Source organism: Chlamydotis macqueenii, chromosome 30, assembly GCF_036417535.1.
Source record: "Chlamydotis macqueenii isolate bChlMac1 chromosome 30, bChlMac1.mat, whole genome shotgun sequence".
Lineage (NCBI taxonomy): Eukaryota > Metazoa > Chordata > Aves > Otidiformes > Otididae > Chlamydotis > Chlamydotis macqueenii.
In genome coordinates, this window is record NC_141585.1 from 279,237 (window position 1) to 297,308 (window position 18,072).

At 73.1% G+C, this 18,072-nt stretch overlaps 1 protein-coding gene across 2 annotated transcripts; it reads left to right on the forward strand.

The window, feature by feature from the left end:
* Positions 1–365: 365 nt before the first annotated feature.
* On the forward strand, positions 366–17,515 carry COL5A3 (collagen type V alpha 3 chain). Of its 2 annotated transcripts, XM_086769137.1 has the most exons (67): positions 366–435; positions 1,906–2,073; positions 2,187–2,400; positions 2,483–2,645; positions 3,069–3,191; positions 3,343–3,489; positions 4,540–4,650; positions 4,721–4,882; positions 5,020–5,067; positions 5,171–5,212; positions 5,287–5,349; positions 5,532–5,606; positions 5,689–5,772; positions 5,849–5,905; positions 6,030–6,083; positions 6,180–6,233; positions 6,359–6,412; positions 6,541–6,594; positions 6,671–6,724; positions 6,809–6,853; positions 7,044–7,097; positions 7,232–7,276; positions 7,446–7,499; positions 7,601–7,645; positions 7,756–7,809; positions 7,906–7,950; positions 8,044–8,097; positions 8,197–8,241; positions 8,462–8,515; positions 8,742–8,849; positions 8,925–8,978; positions 9,064–9,117; positions 9,392–9,436; positions 9,854–9,907; positions 9,981–10,025; positions 10,196–10,249; positions 10,422–10,475; positions 10,552–10,605; positions 10,690–10,797; positions 10,939–11,028; positions 11,117–11,170; positions 11,361–11,468; positions 11,587–11,694; positions 12,212–12,265; positions 12,388–12,441; positions 12,580–12,687; positions 12,820–12,873; positions 12,984–13,037; positions 13,125–13,178; positions 13,297–13,350; positions 13,475–13,582; positions 13,732–13,785; positions 14,011–14,064; positions 14,239–14,292; positions 14,411–14,464; positions 14,605–14,712; positions 14,795–14,848; positions 14,931–14,984; positions 15,093–15,200; positions 15,314–15,367; positions 15,552–15,587; positions 15,676–15,729; positions 15,863–16,097; positions 16,255–16,367; positions 16,522–16,590; positions 16,677–16,913; positions 16,999–17,515. In XM_086769137.1, exons 1-67 carry the CDS (start codon positions 366–368, stop codon positions 17,143–17,145), a joined length of 5,307 nt encoding a protein of 1,768 aa, XP_086625263.1. In that variant the 3' UTR covers positions 17,146–17,515. The 2 variants fall into 2 exon arrangements, with proteins under 2 accessions (XP_086625263.1, XP_086625264.1); XM_086769138.1 differs by lacking the exons at positions 5,849–5,905; positions 6,030–6,083; positions 6,180–6,233.
* The last annotated feature ends 557 nt before the right edge of the window (positions 17,516–18,072 follow it).

The following is an 18,072-nucleotide window of genomic DNA, read 5'->3' on the forward strand; positions in this document are numbered from 1 at the left end:
CTGCGGGGCTGGGAGCGGGACGGGGGGCTCTGCACCCCTAAACCTCTCTGTGGGACTGGAAGCAGGTTGGGGGGCTCTGCACCCCGAAACCCACTGTCCTTGCTGCGGGGCTGGGAGCGGGACGGGGGGGCTCAGCACCCCAAAACCTCCCCGGCACCGCTCGGGGGGGCGGTGGGAGCTCGCAGCCGGGACGCCTCCACCCCTCCCCATGACCGGGGTCGGTCCCGGGGTCCCGCCCGTGGGCCGGGCCGGGCCGGGCGGGAGGCGGGGGCTCCGGTGGGGCTGGTTGTCCCCTCCCCTCCCGCCGCCGCCACCAGCGCGGAGCGGGCACGGAGAGCTCCGAGCTCCGGTAGCGGACACCGGGGATGGGGGGGGGCCCGGTCCCCGCCGCTCTGCTCGCCGCTCTCCTCACGCTGCTGCTCCCGGCCAGGGCAGGTAACGCGCGCCAGCTGGGGCGGGGGGGGACACACCCCACGCCCACGCGTGTCCCCGCTCGCGGCCCCCACCCCCCATCCGCGACGCCAGCTGCGCGGGGGGGACCGGTGGGCTGAGCCCCCGCGGAGCCGGCGCGGGGACTGGGGGGACACGGGGGAGTCCCCGCGGGATCCGGGGGGTTGTCACGCGTGGGGGCCCCCGGGGGCCCCGCCGCCTTCAGCACCACGGACAGGGCCCGGGGGGGTACCCGCTGCTGGGGGGGGGTTCGGGGTGGGGTCCCGCGTGGCTCCAGCCGTGACGGGGCACAGCCGGTGACAGGGACCCCCAGGGTGTGGGTGTCCCCCGTGGGACAGGGGTGCTCCCCCCCCCCCGGGAGGGGCTGCTCCCCCCGGGGAGGGGGTGCTCCCCCGTGTCCCTTGGTGGGGGTGCCCCCCCCGGGACAGGGGTGCTCCCCCCAGGGCGGGGGTGCAGGCAGGATGGGCACCCGGACGCCTGGGTCCCCTGAGTGGCCCGGGAGGGCCTGGGGGGGGTCTGGGGGGGCCCCTGAGGCGTGGGTAACGGGGGTTACGCTGTCGTGGGCTCCGCGGGGAGCCGTGGGGGGCCCCGCGCCCCGCTTCCCCCACAGCCGGCCCCGCTTCCCCCCCGGCCTGAGCCCCCCACGCCCGGGGCTGGCATCCGGGGGGGTTTACCCCCTCCAGGGCCACCCCCCAGCCCCGGACCGGGGGTTCCCAGCTGGAGGGGGCGGGGGGTCCCGCCCCAGCCCGGCTGTCCCCGGGGAGCGCCGGCAGGAAGCCGGACCCGTGCGTGGGGGTCAGGAGGGCCTGAGAGACGGCTGGGCCAGAGCGGGGTCAGCGCGTTCCCAGCCCCGCTGTGCCCCCCCCAGCCCCCGTCATGTTTGGGGTACCCCAGCCGGGCTGGGGGGAGCCCCAGGGGGAATTGTACCCCCCCTTCCCCAGTCGCCCCGCCTGGCCTGCCCGGACAGGCCTCTCCGATACCCCGGGGCTGGGGGGCCGGGTGCTCTCTGATGTGACTGCAGTCATCACCCAAAACCCCCAACCCCCCCCCAGCCCCGCACACCTGGCTGCGCAGGATTAACCCTCCACACGCCTGATTTTTGGGGTCCGGCTCCCTGCGGAGGGAGGGCAGCACCCCCGACCCTCTCCCCACACCCCCCCCCCGCCCAGGGCGGGTGCAGCCAGGCTGCGCTTTGGGGCAACGGGGGTCTCCCGGCCCGGGGGTGCAGCCGTGCCGCGGGGTGCAGAGCAGGGGCCGGGGGCGGAGGAATGCAGCGAAGGAATCTGGCGGCCGCGGGACCGGACCGTAGGCCCACACAGCTGCCTGGCACCCGGCCGGCCTGCTTTGGCGGGAGGCAGGCGGGGGGGGGAATGGGGCCGCGGCCAGGAGCGCGGAGCGCGGCTGGAGTGTCTCCGGTGGGACCGCACCCCTGAGGGCTCCCCGCTTTCCCCGCAGCGGTGCCCGTGGACGTGCTGCAGGCGCTGGGCTTGCAGGACGGCCGGGACGGCATCTCCATCACCGCCGGGATCTGCCCGCAGCGCCCCGGGACCCAAGACCCCGATTTCGCCTTCCGCGTGGACAACCGCACCCAGCTCAGCGCGCCCACCCGCCAGCTCTTCCCCGGTACGGCTGCGGGGGCGCCGAGCCCCTCGCGGGGTGCCCACCCAGCCGCTCCAGGGGCGAGCGTCCCCTTCCGGGGCACGGATGGCCTGACGGCTGCCCCCCTCCCTTTCCAGACGGCCCATTCCCGGAGGATTTCTCCATCCTGGCCACGCTGCGCGGCCGGCGCGGGGGACAAGCCTTCCTGCTCTCCGTCTACGACGAGCGAGGCGTGCAGCAGCTGGGCGTCGAGATCGGGCTCTCGCCCGTCTTCCTCTACGAGGACCGGGAGGGGCAGCCACCCCCTGAGCTGTACCCCGTTTTCCGCAGGGTCAACCTGGCCGATGGCAGGCGAGTGCCGGTGGCGGGGACGGGGACGGGGATGGGGGGTCTTTCTGGCCCCCCTCGCTGCGACCAGGTCGCATCTCCGCAGGTGGCACCGCGTGGCGTTGGCCGTGGAAGGCACCAATGTCTCCTTGCTGGTGGATTGTCACCTCCTCGCCACGCTGCCGCTGGAGCGGGGACCTCAGCCCCTCGTCAGCACCCAGGGGGTGACGATTTTTGGGGCCCGCCTCCTGGATGAGGAGGTGTTCGAGGTGGGTTGCCTCCCCAAATCCTCGCACCGGGGCCCCCCCGCTGTCCCCCAGCGCCCTTGCCCTGGTAGTGAGGGGTCTGGGGAAGGAGGGGACCCGGTTCCTGCGTTCCTGCCCACTGCAAATATCAGGGGCCACGGGCAAAGAGGCCGCTGTGAGGCAGCGAGGCGGGGGGGGCTCCCCCCCCGTTTTGTCCCCAGCAGGCAGACAAGGGTCCCTTTATTGGCTCGCCCCCCTGCCCGGCCGAGGGGGTGTCCGCGCTGGCTGCGCCCAGCCGCCCACGGCCCGGCCGGCTGCCCAGGGAACAGGGCTGGGTGCGAGCGCCGGCTCTTCCACGCGCGTCTGGGGTGTGCGTGGGCACTCGATCAGCCCTGGGGGGGCAGAAAACCCACCGCCCTCGCCCTCCCCAATTCTCCTTCGCCACAGGGTGACGTCCAGCAGCTGCTGATCGTGGCCGACCCCGCAGCCGCCCGCTCCTACTGCCAGCGCTACATGCCAGACTGCGACCAGCCCCTGCTCTACCCGCTCCAGGCCCCCTTCCCGGAGGAGGTGAGCACCCAAAGCGGGGACGGGAGAGGCTGGGGAGGGGGCCTGGGAGCCCCCGCCCTGCTGAGCAGCCCGCAGGGATGCTGGGGGGAGCAGCCAGCGCCCCTGACGCCCGCGTTTCTCTCCCTGCCGGCACCTGTGCTGCCCCTGGCAGAGCGGCCTGGAGCCCACCGCCGCCCCGCGCAGGAAAGGCAAGAAGGGAAAGGGGAAAGGCAAGCGCAAGGGCAAGGGCAAGAAGAGGAGGAACAAGGAGCTGCTGGAGCAGCAGGAGGCCACCGTGCCCACCGTCACGGCCAGCCAGGTAGGGAGCGTGACTAACCCGCCTCTGCTCACCCCGCCCCAGTTAACCCAGCTCCGCTGGCCTGCTGCTCGCGCCTGGCTGCGGCGTGCCCGCTCCGCAGCTCGCCAGCGCCGTGGCTTGGCTGGGAGATGGGACCGCCCGATCCCAAATCCAGCATAAATGCGGAGCGGCTCGGGGCGTCCGGGACCTGTGGGTGCATCCGGATGCGTCCCGGAGCTGGCACGAAGCTCTTGCCGCGCCACACGCGACCTCTTGCATCCAGAGCGGCTCGCAGGCTCCTCTTTGCGTGGTCTGGGACAAAGCAGGCTGGCTCCAGCCGCTCCAGCCTGCGAGGAGCCAGACCTTTGGGTCTGTCGGACGTGGCGACAGGGCTCTGGCTGGAACAACTCCTCCCGGGATCTGGAGGAACGTGGCCGGCTGGTGCATCCCCACAAGGGTGCCATGCTGCTGGCATCTGGGGCTGAGCCGTGCGGAGCGTGTCCCGGGCGCCGGCAGGGATCCCCTGGGTGGAGACGCCGGGGCAGGGCGGGAGGCAGCGCCCCACCTCTGCCTTCGACCCCTTTGGCTCTGGAAGTGGGTCAGGGCCGCAGCTGGGGATGGCGGTGCTGGCCAAGAGTGGCCTGGGAACGCCGGCCCCTCCTGCCGATGAGTCAGGCTTGGCCGGGCCGGGCTGCAGAGACCCGGCGAGGGGCGGCTGCGCTCCAGGGGCTGCCTGGGAGCCAGCGGCCGTGCGGCCTCCGCGCCTGGGAGCAGCAGCTGCCGAGCCCTGGCTCGCCCTCCCCTCTGCCCCGGCGCTGCTGCGAGCCCTTTGTCCCCGCGGAGCAGGAGTCCCGCTGCCTTGTCCCAAAAAGGGAGCGGTTCCACTGTCCCACAGCCAGGCAGGGGCTGCGGCGGAGTGGGGACATCCCGAGTCCCACCGTTACTCCCCACAAAAAGCAGAGCATCCCCTGGCCCCACCGGCCGGCGGGACCCCGCGAGGGTGGTGGGGCAGCACCTCCCTCTGCTGCAACGCTCCCTTCCTCACCCCACGTCCTTTCCGCATCGCCCAAGGCCAGCGCGCCCACGCTGATGCCGTTCGCGGAGGTGAACTCCCTGCCGCCGGTGCCCCCCAGCCTCGCCACCACCGTCAGCGTCACCCTGAACGGCACCAACCCCTCGCAGGTAGCGCTGGGACCGCGGCAGGCAGGGCAGGACCCCTCCTTTGCACCCCCAGCATCTCCTCGTCCTGCAGGACCCCAGTGAGGAGCTCGTGCTGGAACGGGAGGAGGACGGAGTCGCTGGGGCTGACAGCACGGAGCTGCTGGGCTACGAGGACTACTATGACGGGGACCCTGCGAGCCGGGAGCGGTTTGGCCCTGCCGAGCGGGAGGAGACGGTGATCCAGGCTGCCCAGGTAACGCTGGGGGGGCCTGGGACCCCCTCCCGCTGCAGCTGGGGCCGTGGTTTGGGGTCCATGGGCTGCGTCGGTGGCTCAGAGCCCTTCGCCCAGCCCCGCTCTCGGTCGGTTCTCCTCACCCTGGTGTTTCGCAGGAGCCCAGCTTGAAGGGGGAGAAGGGCGAGCCAGCCATCGTGGAGCCGGTGAGTGGGCCACGGCCCCCCTGGGGACGCTGGACCCCCAGCCCTCCACAGCACCCCGCGGCCACGCTCCGTCTGAGACGGGGCTCGCTTTTCTCTCCGTTAGGGTTGGCGATTTGAGGGGCCGCCGGGACCCCCAGGGCCTGCGGTGAGGAGCATGGGGCTGCTGTGGGAAGGGATGGGAGCTGACGGAGCGTTAACATGCCTTCGTCTTCTCCGCAGGGGGAGACGGGTCCCCTGGGACCACCGGGGCTGCCAGGGCTGCCCGGGGACCCCGGAGATCAGGTACGGAGCAGACGGGGAGTTGGAGTGACAGGGCCAGAGCCGCCCCGCGGCGGGGCGGGGGCTGCGGGCGTCCCGGCGGTCCTGCTGGTGCATGCCGGCGTGCGCGAGGCGCTGGAGCTGCAAGCCCTGACCTGCCAGCCCGGGCTCTGCCGGCGCGGTGACGGCTTATCTCCCGCTGCCAGGGTCCCGCGGGACGGCCGGGGCTGCCGGGGGCCGACGGCATCCGCGGCCCGGCAGGGACCACGATCATGCTGCCGGTAGGTGCTGGGGCGCGACAGGACCCCCAGGGACCCTCCCCTCTCCGGGTGCCCGTCCCCTCACTCCTCTCCTTCCCCCCAGTTCCAGTTTGGCGGGGACTCCCTCAAGGGTCCCACTGTCTCCTTCCAAGAAGCCCAAGCCCAGGCGATCCTGCAGCAGGCGAAGGTGAGCAGCCCCGCGCCCAGCGCTCCTGCCCAGCCTCCGCGCTGCCCCTCACCCCTCTGCTCCCTTCTCTCCCCAGCTCGCCATGAAGGGTCCCCCCGGTCCCATGGGGCTGACGGGCCGCCCGGGGCCGCTGGTGAGTATGGCCGGCGCGGGGGCCGCTCTGGGGTGCCCACCCCGCTCAGGTGCACCTTACCGGGCATGTCTACGCGTCGAGCAAACCCTCACGGGGCGGTGTCTGCGCTCTCTTGTTTTTGTAGGGTCTACCTGGTCACCCGGGCCTGAAAGGCGACGCGGGGGACACGGGGCCGCGGGTGAGGCTTGCGAGGAGACCACGCACGGGGTTGTGCCCCTGGGCAGGGGTCTGGCAGGCGAGCCCAGCCCTGACGCCTTCCCCTCCTCTTCCTCAGGGTCCTCGGGGAATGCAGGGGCCGCCGGGGCCGCCGGGGAAGCTGGGCAGACGGGTGAGCCCTGGGACTTGGGGCTTGGCCTCCCCTAAATGCCCTGCTTCCCTCTCAGGGTGCCTCTTTCCCGTCCCCGCCCCGAGGGGCTCCGAGCCCCTTTCCCACCCCCTCGCCTTGTCCTGCAGGGTCGCGCTGGAGCGGACGGCGCCAGGGGTCTCCCAGGGGAAACCGGACCCAAGGTCTCGTGCGTGGGGCGGTGGCAGTACTGCTGAGGGTGCTGGCGGCGGGGCGGGGGTCCGGGACCCCCAGCTCCTGGTGTGGCAGGGGCGGGCAGTGGGCTCAGCCCGGCGCTTGTCCTCCCCCGCAGGGTGACAGGGGCTTTGACGGGCTGCCGGGGCTGCCGGGCGAAAAGGGCCACAGGGTGAGTGGGGCCGCGCCGCGTCCCCTCCTGCCGTCCCGTCCCGTCCCCGCGCCACCTCACCCCCTCTCTTCCGCAGGGTGAGGTGGGGAAGCCGGGCCCAGCGGGCCCCCCTGGGGAGAAAGGCGCCAAGGTGAGGAGCATGGGGAGGGACGGGGGAGGACGCGGGCCTGCTGGCGTTGGCAGGACGCGCTCAGCTCCCCGCCGGCCTCCCTAGGGCTCGGACGGCGTCCCGGGACCGCGGGGGCAGCCTGGGGAACCCGTAAGTACCCGCTGCCGGCACCGGGAGCCTGGCCCGGCTTCTCCCCCCACCCCAGCAGCGGTGAGGGGCAAGCTTGGCCCCCGTGGCTTTTTGGAGAAGAGATTTGGGCACTGGGCTCCCCCACCCCAGGGAATGTGGGGTGCTGGGGTCGGTGCTGCCGTCTGAGCCCCAGCTGACCGCTCTGTCCTAGGGTATGCGAGGCCTGATCGGCTCCCGCGGCTCCCCCGGGCTCCCGGGACCACCGGTACGGGACACCACGTCCGTCTGTCCGTCTGTCCCTGCCTCGCTCCGGGGGGATTTTTCACACGGCATCCTCCTTGGCGTGCGGCGTCGCCTTGGGGCGCGGCGTCGCCCTGACCCTCCCTCCTTCCTCCGCAGGGCGCCAGCGGCATCGACGGAGCGCCGGGGCCCAAAGGAAACGTGGTGGGTGTCGGTGGGGGGCACCCACCCCGAATGAGCCAGCCAGGGGGAGGCAGGGCTGGGGCAAGAGCCCCGTGGGGTGCTTGGACCGGGAGGGTGCACGGGGGCGCAGCGAGGGGGGTCTGAGATGTTTTGCCGCACTAACAGACTTTTTCTGCCCCCCCTGCCCCAGGGAATCCAGGGGGAGCCGGGACCCCCGGGACAGCAAGGGAACCCCGGCCCGCAGGTATGTGGGGGTGACGGGGGGCCAGCGGGGTGTCCCTGCGGGGCCGGGGGCTCGGGCGCTCCCTCTGTCCCCTCCCAGCGCCCCGCTCTGTTCTCTCGCAGGGTCTGCCCGGCCCGCAGGGCCCCGTGGGGCTGCCGGGGGAGAAGGTGAGCGAGGTCCCAGCGCGGCCCGCAGCCGCCCCAGCTCTGGGGGTCGCGGGGAGCCACGGGGGTGGCCCCGGTCCCTCTGTGTCCCCTCACGTCCTCGTCTTGCCCAGGGCCCGCCGGGGAAGCCGGGAATACAGGGGGTGGCTGGGGCCGATGGGCCCCCGGTGAGTACGGGCCAGGGGCAGGGGGGTCGCTGCGGACCCCGGGCGCGGGGCAGCGCCACCGTCCCGGCTCGGGGCTCACCTCGTGTGTCCCCGCAGGGTCACCCCGGCCGCGAGGGGCCCGCGGGAGAGAAAGGCCTCCAGGTGAGGGGCTGACCCCCCTCCCCGTGCCCTGGGTTGGGAGAAGGGGTCCTCTTTCCGGAGGGGGTCCCATTTTTGGTGACTCTCTTTCCGCAGGGCCCTGTGGGTGCCCCTGGTCCCGTCGGCTATCCGGGACCCCGCGGGGTGAAGGTAAGCACAGCCTCCCCGCTCCGCCGAGGCGCGGTGTGGGGGTCAGGCGGTGGGCGTCTGGGTGGGGGTCTCCCCTCTGACCCCCCTGTGTCTCTGCAGGGAGCTTTTGGCGTGCGGGGCCTGAAGGGCAGCAAAGGGGAGAAGGTAAGAGGTGCGGGGGGCAATTTGGGGGGGGTCCTCGTCCCGTGGTGTCTGTGGGTCCCGGGTGTCGGGGGGCACTTGTCCCTGCCCTGAGGTGGGGGGACACCTGGGCTGCAGCTGGGGGCAGCACCTCCGTGCTGAGATTTGGGGCTCAGCCCCACACTGTGACCCCGTCTGGGGCTCGTGCTGGGGTCTCAGCCCCCCAAAATGTGCCCTTCCTCAGGGAGAAGATGGGTTCCCCGGCTTCAAGGGAGACATGGGCCCCAAGGGCGACAGGGTAAGTGGGGTCCCGGGGTGGGGGTCTCCTCGTCAGGGCTGTGTGGGGCGGCTGCAGGTCCCCCCAAACCCTGTGGGGATTGGCTGCAGGATTCAGGGTGGTGGCGGGGGGGGGGAACAGAACTGGGGGACACCCCCAGCTCTGTGGGGCCAGCTGGGGACCGAGGGCGCAGCCCCGTCCCCCGCCCCAGCAGCGTGCTCCCCGCACCCCTGCGTTACCGTTCCAGGGTGACCAGGGCCTCCTGGGCCCCCGCGGCGAGGACGGCCCCGAGGGGCTGAAGGGGCAGACGGGTCCCGCGGGGGAACCGGGCGCTCCCGGCCCCGCGGGCGAGAAGGTGAGGGGAGCCCCGTGTCCCCGCGTCCCCGCGTCCCTCGGAGCCTGCGGCTCAGCTCCGCGCTCTCCTTGGCAGGGCAAGCTGGGAGTGCCGGGTCTGCCGGGCTATCCGGGGCGCCAGGGCCCCAAGGTGAGCACGGGGGAGCCGTTGGGGTGTCCCCGAGACCCCGTGTGCCTCACCGGCCCTGGGCTGTCACTCGTGCTCTCCCTCCTAGGGCTCCACCGGCTTCCAGGGTCCCATGGGGCTGGCGGGAGAGAAAGGCAAGAGGGTGAGTGAGCCCTGTCCCGCTGTGTCGCCCTGTCCTGTCGCTCCGGGGCGTTCCCTGTCCCCCAAATCCTGCTGTGCCGCAGGGGCGGACTGGGCTGAGCTCAAAGCCCAGGACACGACCCAGCCCCGTGGTCCTGTCTGCTCCCGTGCTGTGTGCCCGCTCGCAGGCGTGCTTGGGGCCGCTCCATCCCTTCGGGGGCCGCGGGAGGACAGTGTGGGTGAGTGGGGGGCTGCCCCGTGCGCTGCTCTCCCCTCCAGCTCCTCTTTCCCCGCAGGGCAAGGCCGGCCAGGCTGGGCAGACGGGACAGCGAGGGCCCCCGGTGAGTGACCGCAGCCCCGGCCCCGAATGGGGGGTGACAGGAGTCACCCTGTGGCTGTGACCATCCCAGCGTCCAGCTGCATCCCACCACCGCCATTCCTGGGTGGATTTTATCCCACGGCCTAGGGCCTGCGTTAGCCCACGGCAAGAGAGCTTGGGGTCTGCCGTGTCCCGCAGCAGCGCGCTCCGCAGCGTGCTGGCAGTTAAAGCTGGAGCTGCTTGTTTCCCACAGCAGCCAGACTCTGGGGACCACTAAAACCCACGGCCACCAGATCCCAGACTTCTGCCTGTATCCCATGGGAGCGAGCCTGGGGCCAGCCCTGGCTCCCTGCCCCGTCCCTATCCCGGTCCCTGAGCTCCCTGCCCCACTCCCCGCCCCACGCTGTCTCACCCTGGCCTTTGCCTCCTGCCCGCGCAGGGCCTCCCCGGGGAGCGAGGTCTGCCTGGTCCCACCGGGAAGCCCGGCCCAAAGGTAGGTGGGAGCCTGGCCGTGGGGTCCCTGCTGTCCCCCGCGTCCCCGTCTCAGCCCGTTTCTGTCTCCGCAGGGAGATCCTGGCCACGACGGGGCCCCTGGCGCGGTGGGAGAGAAGGTGAGAGGTGTTCGGTGTGCGGCAGAGGGGGGTCCCCCTGCGAAGGCACCCCGGGAGGGGACCGAGCGCGGGGGGAACAGGGTGCCTGGTGTGGGGGCAGGGCTGGGTGCTGTGGGACCGTGGGGAAAGCCCCTCTGCCGCTGAGGGTGGGTTTTCTTTCCGTCCCGCAGGGTCCCCAAGGTCCGCAGGGACCCAGCGGCTTCCCGGGCACGAAAGGTCCCCCCGTAAGTGGTGACGTCTGCGCGTGGCCCTGGGCCTGCCTGTGTTTGGGGCGACGCGGGGGACAGAGTCAGGCTGGCACCTCCTCCTCCCGCGGCGCCCCGCGGCAGGCAGCGGGGCGGGGAACCCGCTTACGCCGTCCGTATCCCACACCCCGTTCCCTCTGCTCCTGCGCAGGGTCCCGCCGGGAAGGACGGCTTGCCGGGACACCCAGGACAGCGTGGCGAGCCGGTGGGTCCCTGCCCCCCTTCCCCGGGGCGGGGAGACGCCTGGCAACACCCCGCGTGAACCCCTCTCTCCTCTGCAGGGCTTTCACGGCAAAACCGGCCCCCCCGGCCCCACGGGGGTGGTGGGACCCCAGGTGAGTGCCGGGAGGTGTTCGCCTGGGGGTGAGCGCGGGGGGATGGAGGGACCCCCGGGTACTCACCCCGCTCTCTCCCCGCAGGGTAAATTGGGCGAGACGGGGCCTGTGGGAGAGAGGGGGCACCCAGGCCCCCCGGGCCCCCCCGGGGAGCAGGGCCTGCCTGGAGCTGCTGGCCGGGAAGGAGCCAAGGTAGGAGCCACAGCGCTCGCCCGGACTCCCGCGAGCCGAAGCCGAGCGGGGCTGGGCCCCCCCGAGCTCTGTGGGGCGCGGGGGCTCTCCTGGGCTCGGCGGGGACGAAGCAAAGCTCTGCTGCTCCTCTCCACCTCGCAGGGCGACCCCGGCCCCGCTGGCATCCCCGGTAAGAACGGCCCCCCGGGAATCCACGGCTTTCCCGGCACACGGGGGGCGCCCGGAGAGACGGTCAGTGCTGCCCCGCGCCTGCACCAGCCCGTTGTGGCCCTGCGAGGGGGGAGTAGGGTCCCGTAACCATTTCCCTGCCCTCCTACAGGGTCCCCCTGGCCTGAAGGGTGGGGAAGGACCCCCTGGTCCCCCTGGACCCACGGTGAGTACAAGGCAGCGTGGCCTTTGGGGGGTTACCCGGAGTTTTGGGGTTTCCCTTGAAATGGGTGTGCTCCTTGAGGAGGAATTTTGGCACCTGGCTTGAAACCCTGGTTGACAGAGGAAGGTTTCTCTGGAGGGGAGGAAGACTGTGGGGCCTTCTTCCCCCCACCCCACCTCTCTCTTCTCCCCAGGGTTCCCCCGGCGAGCGAGGCCCCACGGGGGTTGCTGGAGGCATTGGGCTGCCAGGCCGGGGGGGTGCGCAGGGCCCCCCCGGTCCCGTTGGCGAGAAGGGCTCCCCGGTAGGTGCGAGGGGTTGTGGGGCGAGGCAGGAGGTGCGGGGCGGCGCTGGGACAGGCGGTGTCTCCCGTGGGTGTCCCGGTCAGCCCTGCTCCCAGCCCTTCCCCTCCCTCCCCGCAGGGCGAGCGAGGGCCCGTGGGGCCGGCCGGGCACGATGGCATCCAGGGCCCCGTGGGGCTGCCGGGCCCGGGCGGACCCCCCGGCCCCGCCGGAGAGGACGGGGACAAGGTGAGTCAGGGGGACGCAAGTCGGCTCCTTCGCGTTCCCCTGGCACAGGGAACGTACCCCAGGACGGACGCTGGGGACAGGGGGCACGTCCTGGGGCTGGGGACCTCCAGGACGGGGCAGGTTTCCCCCCTCCGGGACGGGGCAGGATTCCCCTCCGGGACGCGGCAGGATTCTCATCCGGGACGGGGCAGGACTCCCCTCCGGAATGGGGCAGGATTCCCCCACTCCGGGACGGGGCAGGTTTCCCCTGCTCCAGGACGGGGCAGGATTTCCCCCTTCCGGGACGGGGCAGGATTCCCCCCCTCCGGGACAGGGCAGGACTCCCCTGTGGCGTCCCAGGAGCGGGGTTCCCAGGCGGCAGCGGGCCGTTGGTCCTGGGGGGCTTCCCTGGCTCCGCTTCGCAGGCGGTGGCGGTTTTCCCGGTGCTGGGATTTCCTCCGCGGCCGCGTTCCCCGGCTGCCGCAGCTCCCTGCCTGCCGCCTCGCCGCCCGTGCGCTCTCACCCTCTTTTTGCGCAGGGCGAGACGGGGCTCCCCGGGCAGAAGGGCAGCAAAGGCGACAAGGGCGAGGCGGTGAGTGCCGAGGGGCCGCCCTGCGCGGCGGCTGCTTCAGGGGGCCCAGCGGCTCGGGGAGCGGCGAGGCGGGAGATGTTTGGGCGCTGCCCTGACCCCGTCTGGGTGCTCCTGTCCCGCAGGGCCCCCCGGGACCGACAGGAATCCAGGGACCCGTCGGGCACCCTGGCCCCGCGGTGAGTGGCTGCCGCGTGCCCTTCCCACCCCGTTTGCCCCCTCGGCTGGAGCCCACCTCCCCTCTTGGCTCCCCCCTGCCCTCCTGCCCCACGCGCTGGGGTTTCTGTGGGGCTGACCCCCACCCTTTCCTGTTGCAGGGGGCAGACGGGGAGCCGGGGCGCCGTGGGCAGCAGGGAATGTTTGGGCAGAAAGGAGACGAGGGATCGCGGGGTCACCTCGGCCTGAGCGGCCCCCCTGGCCTGCAGGTACAGAGCGGAGAGCGGTGGGCTGGGGGCTGGTGGGACAGAGGGGAACGAGGGACGCGTGGCTCCGGGCTCTGCACGGCCTGCCTTGCCTGGGGGGCTTCCAGACCCCCCAGCTGACCCGTGACCCCGCAGGGCATGCCGGGCCCGCCGGGCGAGAAGGGCGAGAACGGAGACGTGGGCCCCATGGTAAGGAGACCCCGCAGCTGGCCCGTTCTGCGCACCCACCGCTCCCCCGTCCGCCTCCTTCCCTCTCTGCGACGTCCCCGTCCCCTGACCCTGCTCTGTGCGCCCCACAGGGCCCTCCTGGCGCGCCAGGACCCCGGGGGCCGCAGGGACCCAGCGGTGCCGAGGTGAGTATGGCCCCGGGGGGCTCGGCGGGGGCTGCCGGGGGACAGGGGCTGCCCCGACGGGGGTACCCCCCATCCTCTTGCCTTTAGGGTCCGCAGGGAATGCCGGGTGGCGTGGGACAGCCGGGTGCTGTGGGAGAGAAGGTGAGCCTGCGTTCGGGAGGGCGACGTGGGTCCTGGTTTGGGTGCTGGGGCTGGGCAGGGCTGCCCCCACCCCCCAGCCCCCAGCAGCATCTGCCCCGTTGGCTTTTCTCTCACCCAGGGTGAGCCGGGTGAGGCGGGAGACCCCGGAGCCGCGGGGGAGCCCGGACCGCCCGTGAGTACCGCCGAGGGGAACGGGGTGTCTTTTGGGGGCCAGAGCAGCGGCAGGGCTCCTGGTGCACATTTCCCTGCCCAAATTGCCCCTGCCCCGCTCTGACCTCACCCCTCCGTCCCTCCAGGGCGTGAAAGGAGACGTGGGCGAGAAGGGAGACGCGGGGCAGCCGGGAGCAGCCGGACCCCCTGGCAAGAAGGGCCCACCGGGCGAGGACGGAGCCAAGGGCAACCTGGTGAGGGGAGGAGAGAGCGGAGAGAGGCGGGGGGCCGCTGCTGCAAGCCCCCCGTAACCCTACAGCTCCAATCCTGCTGCTGCTTTCCCAGCACACAGCGTGTGCGGGCTCCCTCCCAGTGCCCCCCTCCTGTCCCCTTCTCTCTGCAGGGTCCCATCGGCTTCCCTGGCGATCCCGGGCCCCCCGGAGACCCCGGCGTGCCGGTGAGCAGCCCCTGCTCCCCCTGGGGTCCCACGGGGGTTGGGGCCAGTGCCCGCGTTCCCCGCGGAGCTCTGGTGTCGCCCTGGGGCGGTGGGGGGACCAGGAGGTGCCGGGACGCTGCGGTTCTCTCCCCGCTTTGCCGTCCTGGCGCTTCCCGGCGTCCTGCCGGCCCGGGGTGGGTGCGGGGGTGCTGGTCTGGGTGAGCGCTCACCTCCCCTGTGTCGCAGGGCCTGGATGGAGCTGCGGGAGAGAAGGGCGATGGCGGGGACCCCGGTCTGCCGGTGAGCGGGGCAGCTGTGGGGGCGTCACGGCCACAAACGGGGGGTCGCGTTCCCAGCGGGAATGGGGCTCGAGGGGCCGTGACACTTCCTGGGGCGCCCCTCGCCCTCCGCGCTTCCCCCAGTCCCGCTGTGGGACTCTCCCCTCACCCCAAATTCCCGCTGGGTTCGTTTCAGGGCCCACCGGGCGCATCAGGGGAGCCGGGCCCCCCGGGCCCCCCCGGCCGCAGGGTGAGTGGGCAACGGGCGAGGGTGAGGTGGGGGAGGACAGCACGGGGCGAAGGGGGCCCACGAGCGGCGCCGGCCCGGGCCGGCACGCAGCTCCCGGGGTCTCTGTCTCCTCGTCCAGGGACCCGTGGGACCAACGGGGCGCGAGGGCCGGCAGGGCGAGAAGGGTGCCAAGGTGAGCGGCGGCCGGTACGCCCCAGCGCTCCCGAAACCCGCTCCCCCTCTAAAAGCCTCAGGGCGGGGCCAGGTTCCCCCCAAAGAGATGGGGCTGGGTCCTGAGGGGCGCAGAGCCCAGCTCCGTCCTCCTGTCCCCAGGGCCAGCCCGGCACCGAGGGGCCACCCGGGAAGACGGGGCCGGTGGGAGCGCAGGGGCCGCCGGGACGGCCGGGCCCCGAAGGGCTGCGTGGGATCCCCGGCCCTGCCGTGAGTCAGGGGGCTGCGGGGAGGACGTCCCATGCCGACGCGGGGCTGCCCGCGGCCCCTTCCCACGCTGCTTCTCTTCCAGGGTGAACAAGGTCTGCTGGGGGCTCTGGGACAGGCGGGACCACCCGGTCCCCTGGTGAGTCAGGAGGAGCCCTGGGTGCGAGCGGCCCGAGCGGGGCACGGCCCGGGGTGCATGACGTCCCCCTGGCCTCTTGCAGGGTCCCGTGGGTTTGCCTGGCCTCAAGGGAGACCCCGGCCACAAGGGAGACAAGGTGAGAGCGGGCGACGGCCGCGCGGGGGCCGGGGTCCCACCCTGGCCGCGTCCCCCAGCCCTCCCGCTGGCAGGGAGGGGGCTGCCTGACGCTGCCCTTCGCCCCCAGGGCCACGCGGGACTGATCGGGCTCATCGGACCGCCGGGAGAGATGGGGGAGAAAGGAGACCAGGGGCTCCCGGGCGTCCAGGGCCCCCCAGGGCCCAAGGGAGACCCTGTGAGCGTTTGGGGTCTCCCCTGAGCCCGGGGGCTGTGGGGGGACACAAGGTACCGGGGGCTGATGAGGTGTGGCCCCCTCGAGCACGGGGCTGATGCTGTCTCTACCTGCAGGGTCTGGCTGGGCCCACCGGCCCCCCCGGGCCCCCCGGCCCCCCTGGGCTCTCGGTGAGTGCCTGCCTGCGCCGGGTGGGCTCAGCAGGGGTCTCCTGCCCCACCCTTGGCTCCTCTGCGGACCCCTGGGGGCTGCATCCCCAGAGGGACGGGGGCCCGGGCGGCAGGGAGGGGTTGGGGGCGGCTGCCGTGGGACCACCGCGTGCCAGAGCCCCTCTCCTCTGCTCTCCCCCCGCAGGGACCCCTGGGGCAGAAGGGCTCCAAAGGCTCGCCGGTGAGTGCCAGGGAGGGGTGGGGATGGGGGGGATGCAGCTCCGGCGCGCCTCTGGGGGGACCTGGCGGACTGTCCTCTTCTTTCGCAGGGTGCTCTGGGACCCCGAGGTGATGCAGGGCCCCCCGGACCCCCGGGACCACCGGTGAGTAAGGGGTGCTCCGGGCAGATGCCACTTCACCTCCCGGGAGGGCGGCAGTGTCCCCAAGGCCCCCCTCGCCGCGTCCGCTCGCACCCTCCTCTGCCCCCCTCACCCCTTGGTCCCCGCTCTGTCCCAGGGCCGCCCGGCCGAGCTGCTGGAGCCGCTGCCCTCGAGCCGGAGCAGGAGGCGCCGGCGGGCGCCGGCGGGAGAGCGGGGGATCCCGCGGGATTACGAGGGGCTGGAGGAGGTGTACGCATCGCTCAGCTCCCTGCGCGCCGAGGTGGAGCAGCTGAGGCGACCCCTGGGCACCCCCGAGAGCCCCGCGCGCGTCTGCCGCGAGCTGCGGCTTTGTCACCCGCACCTCCGCGACGGTGAGGATCTGGGCGGGGGGGACACCAAATCCCCCTCCCAGGGAGCGTGGGGCCTTCACGTCCCGCCAGGCCGCCGCCGTGCGGCGTGTCCCTGGCCGAGGCCGGCCCGGCGCTGGCAGGGAGCCGACGTTCCCGTCCATCCGTCCATCCTTCCCAGGGGAATACTGGATCGACCCCAACCAGGGCTGCTCCCGAGACGCCTTCCGCGTGTTCTGCAACTTCACGGCGGGCGGCGAGACCTGCCTGTTCCCGGACAAGAAGTTTGAGGCTGTGAGTTGGAGTGAGGGCAGGGGGGATCTGGGTGTCCCAAAACCCACCCCCCAGCAGCTCCCCCCCGAGCCGGGATGCCGCGGGGGGCAGCTTGGGGCTCGCTGTTCCCCCTCTCCGTGGGCTTTGTCCCTGACGCCGTCGCCGTCGCCCGCAGGTGCGACTGGCCGCCTGGAGCAGGGAGAAGCCGGGGACGTGGTACAGCGCCTTCAGAAGGGGCAAGAAGGTGGGGGAGCGGGTGCTCCGGCGCGGGTGGGGGGTGGCGGACCCCTGCGTGGGCCTCAGCCCCTGTCCCGGCCCTTTCCCGCTCAGTTCTCCTATGTGGACGCGGACGGGAACGCCGTGCCCGTGACCCAGCTCACCTTCCTGCGTCTCCTGAGCGCCGGCGCCCGCCAGAACTTCACGCTCAACTGTCAGCACGCCGCCGCCTGGTACGATGCCGGCGCCGGCACCTTCGCCCGCGCCCTGCGTTTCCGCGGCGCCAACGAAGAGGAGCTGGGCCACGACCACCCGGCCGCCCCGGTGCGCGCCCTCCACGACGGCTGCCAGGTGAGTCCCCCAAGCGACCAGGACGCCGCGTCTCCGTCCCCACCGCTCGTCCCGCGCCCTGCCTCGTTACGCCGCCTTCCCGCAGGGGCGCCGCGGCCAGGAGCGGACGGTGCTGGAGGTGACCTCGTCCCGCGTGGAGCGCCTGCCCCTGACGGACGTGGCCGTCGTGGATTTCGGAGACGCCAACCAGAAATTCGGCTTTGAGCTGGGGCCCGTCTGCTTCATGGGCTGAGCGCAGCCCCGGACAGCGCGCAGGGAGGGACGGTTTCGGGGGGGGTCTCCACTCCCTCCGCCGCCCCCGGCGCCGGGGACAGTGACCCAAGGCCACCGGCGTACTCAGGGCTCGCAGCCGCCGCAGGGCCGTCCCCTCCGCTCGCGCGGGCCCCCGTTATTTATACAGCCGGCTCCCGGGGGGTGGGGGGTGGCAGGGTGCCCCAGACTTAGGGCGGGGGTCCGAGCCGGCCCCCTCCCTGTGGTGCTACAACGCTCCCCGAGAGCCCCCTTAGTGAAGCACTGGACATGCCCCCGGCATGGTGAGGCCGCGCGCCCCGTCCCGCTGCCTGCAGGGGCCGGACGGGCCCCGTCCGGCCCCGCAAAATCCAGCCCCCCAGTCCAGCCCCCATCCCTGGCCGCCGCGGTGCCCTGGCCTGTGCCACGCCTGAGGGGATGCGGTGGGGGGGTGCTAAACCTCCTCCTTTGCCCCCTGCCTTGGGAGGAGCGGGTGCTGATGGGGGGAGCCCCCCCGCCCCTCGGAGGGGATGGCCCCCCGCCCGTCCCGCGCGGCAGAGGGGACGCGGGGATGCAGCTGGGGCCGCACGCGAGGCTCAGCCCCGGTGCCGTGGCAGTTGCTGTACGATAAACCGACTGTATCGAAGCCGTGGCCCACCCCAAATCCTTCCCCGTTTCCCTGGGAACGGGCCGCTTTTGCGGGGGCCGGGGGGGCTGCGCACCCCGCACTGGGGTTTGTGGCGCCCTGAGGCCGCGGGCCTCGTGTCCCCGCTCGCACGAGGGCGTGCGAGGCGGTCGTGCGTGGGAATTTCACTTGGGCGTGCGCTGGCTGCTGGCCCCTTCTGCCCCCCCCCCGCCGTGGGGGGGACCCACGGGACGGTTTGGGGGGACTGGGAAGGCTCTGTCCCCCGAGGGGGGGCCTGGGCGTGGA

What these genes read in the sequence shown, in the direction of transcription:
- COL5A3 (XM_086769137.1), top strand. Translation starts at nt 366, where the DNA reads ATGGGGGGGGGCCCGGTCCCCGCCGCTCTGCTCGCCGCTCTCCTCACG. An exon ending in GCTGCTCCCGGCCAGGGCAG is followed by an intron (nt 436 to 1,905) that starts GTAACGCGCGCC and finishes CTTTCCCCGCAG; the next exon opens with CGGTGCCCGTGGACGTGCTG. An exon ending in CTGGCGCGGTGGGAGAGAAG is followed by an intron (nt 10,026 to 10,195) that starts GTGAGAGGTGTT and finishes TCCGTCCCGCAG; the next exon opens with GGTCCCCAAGGTCCGCAGGG.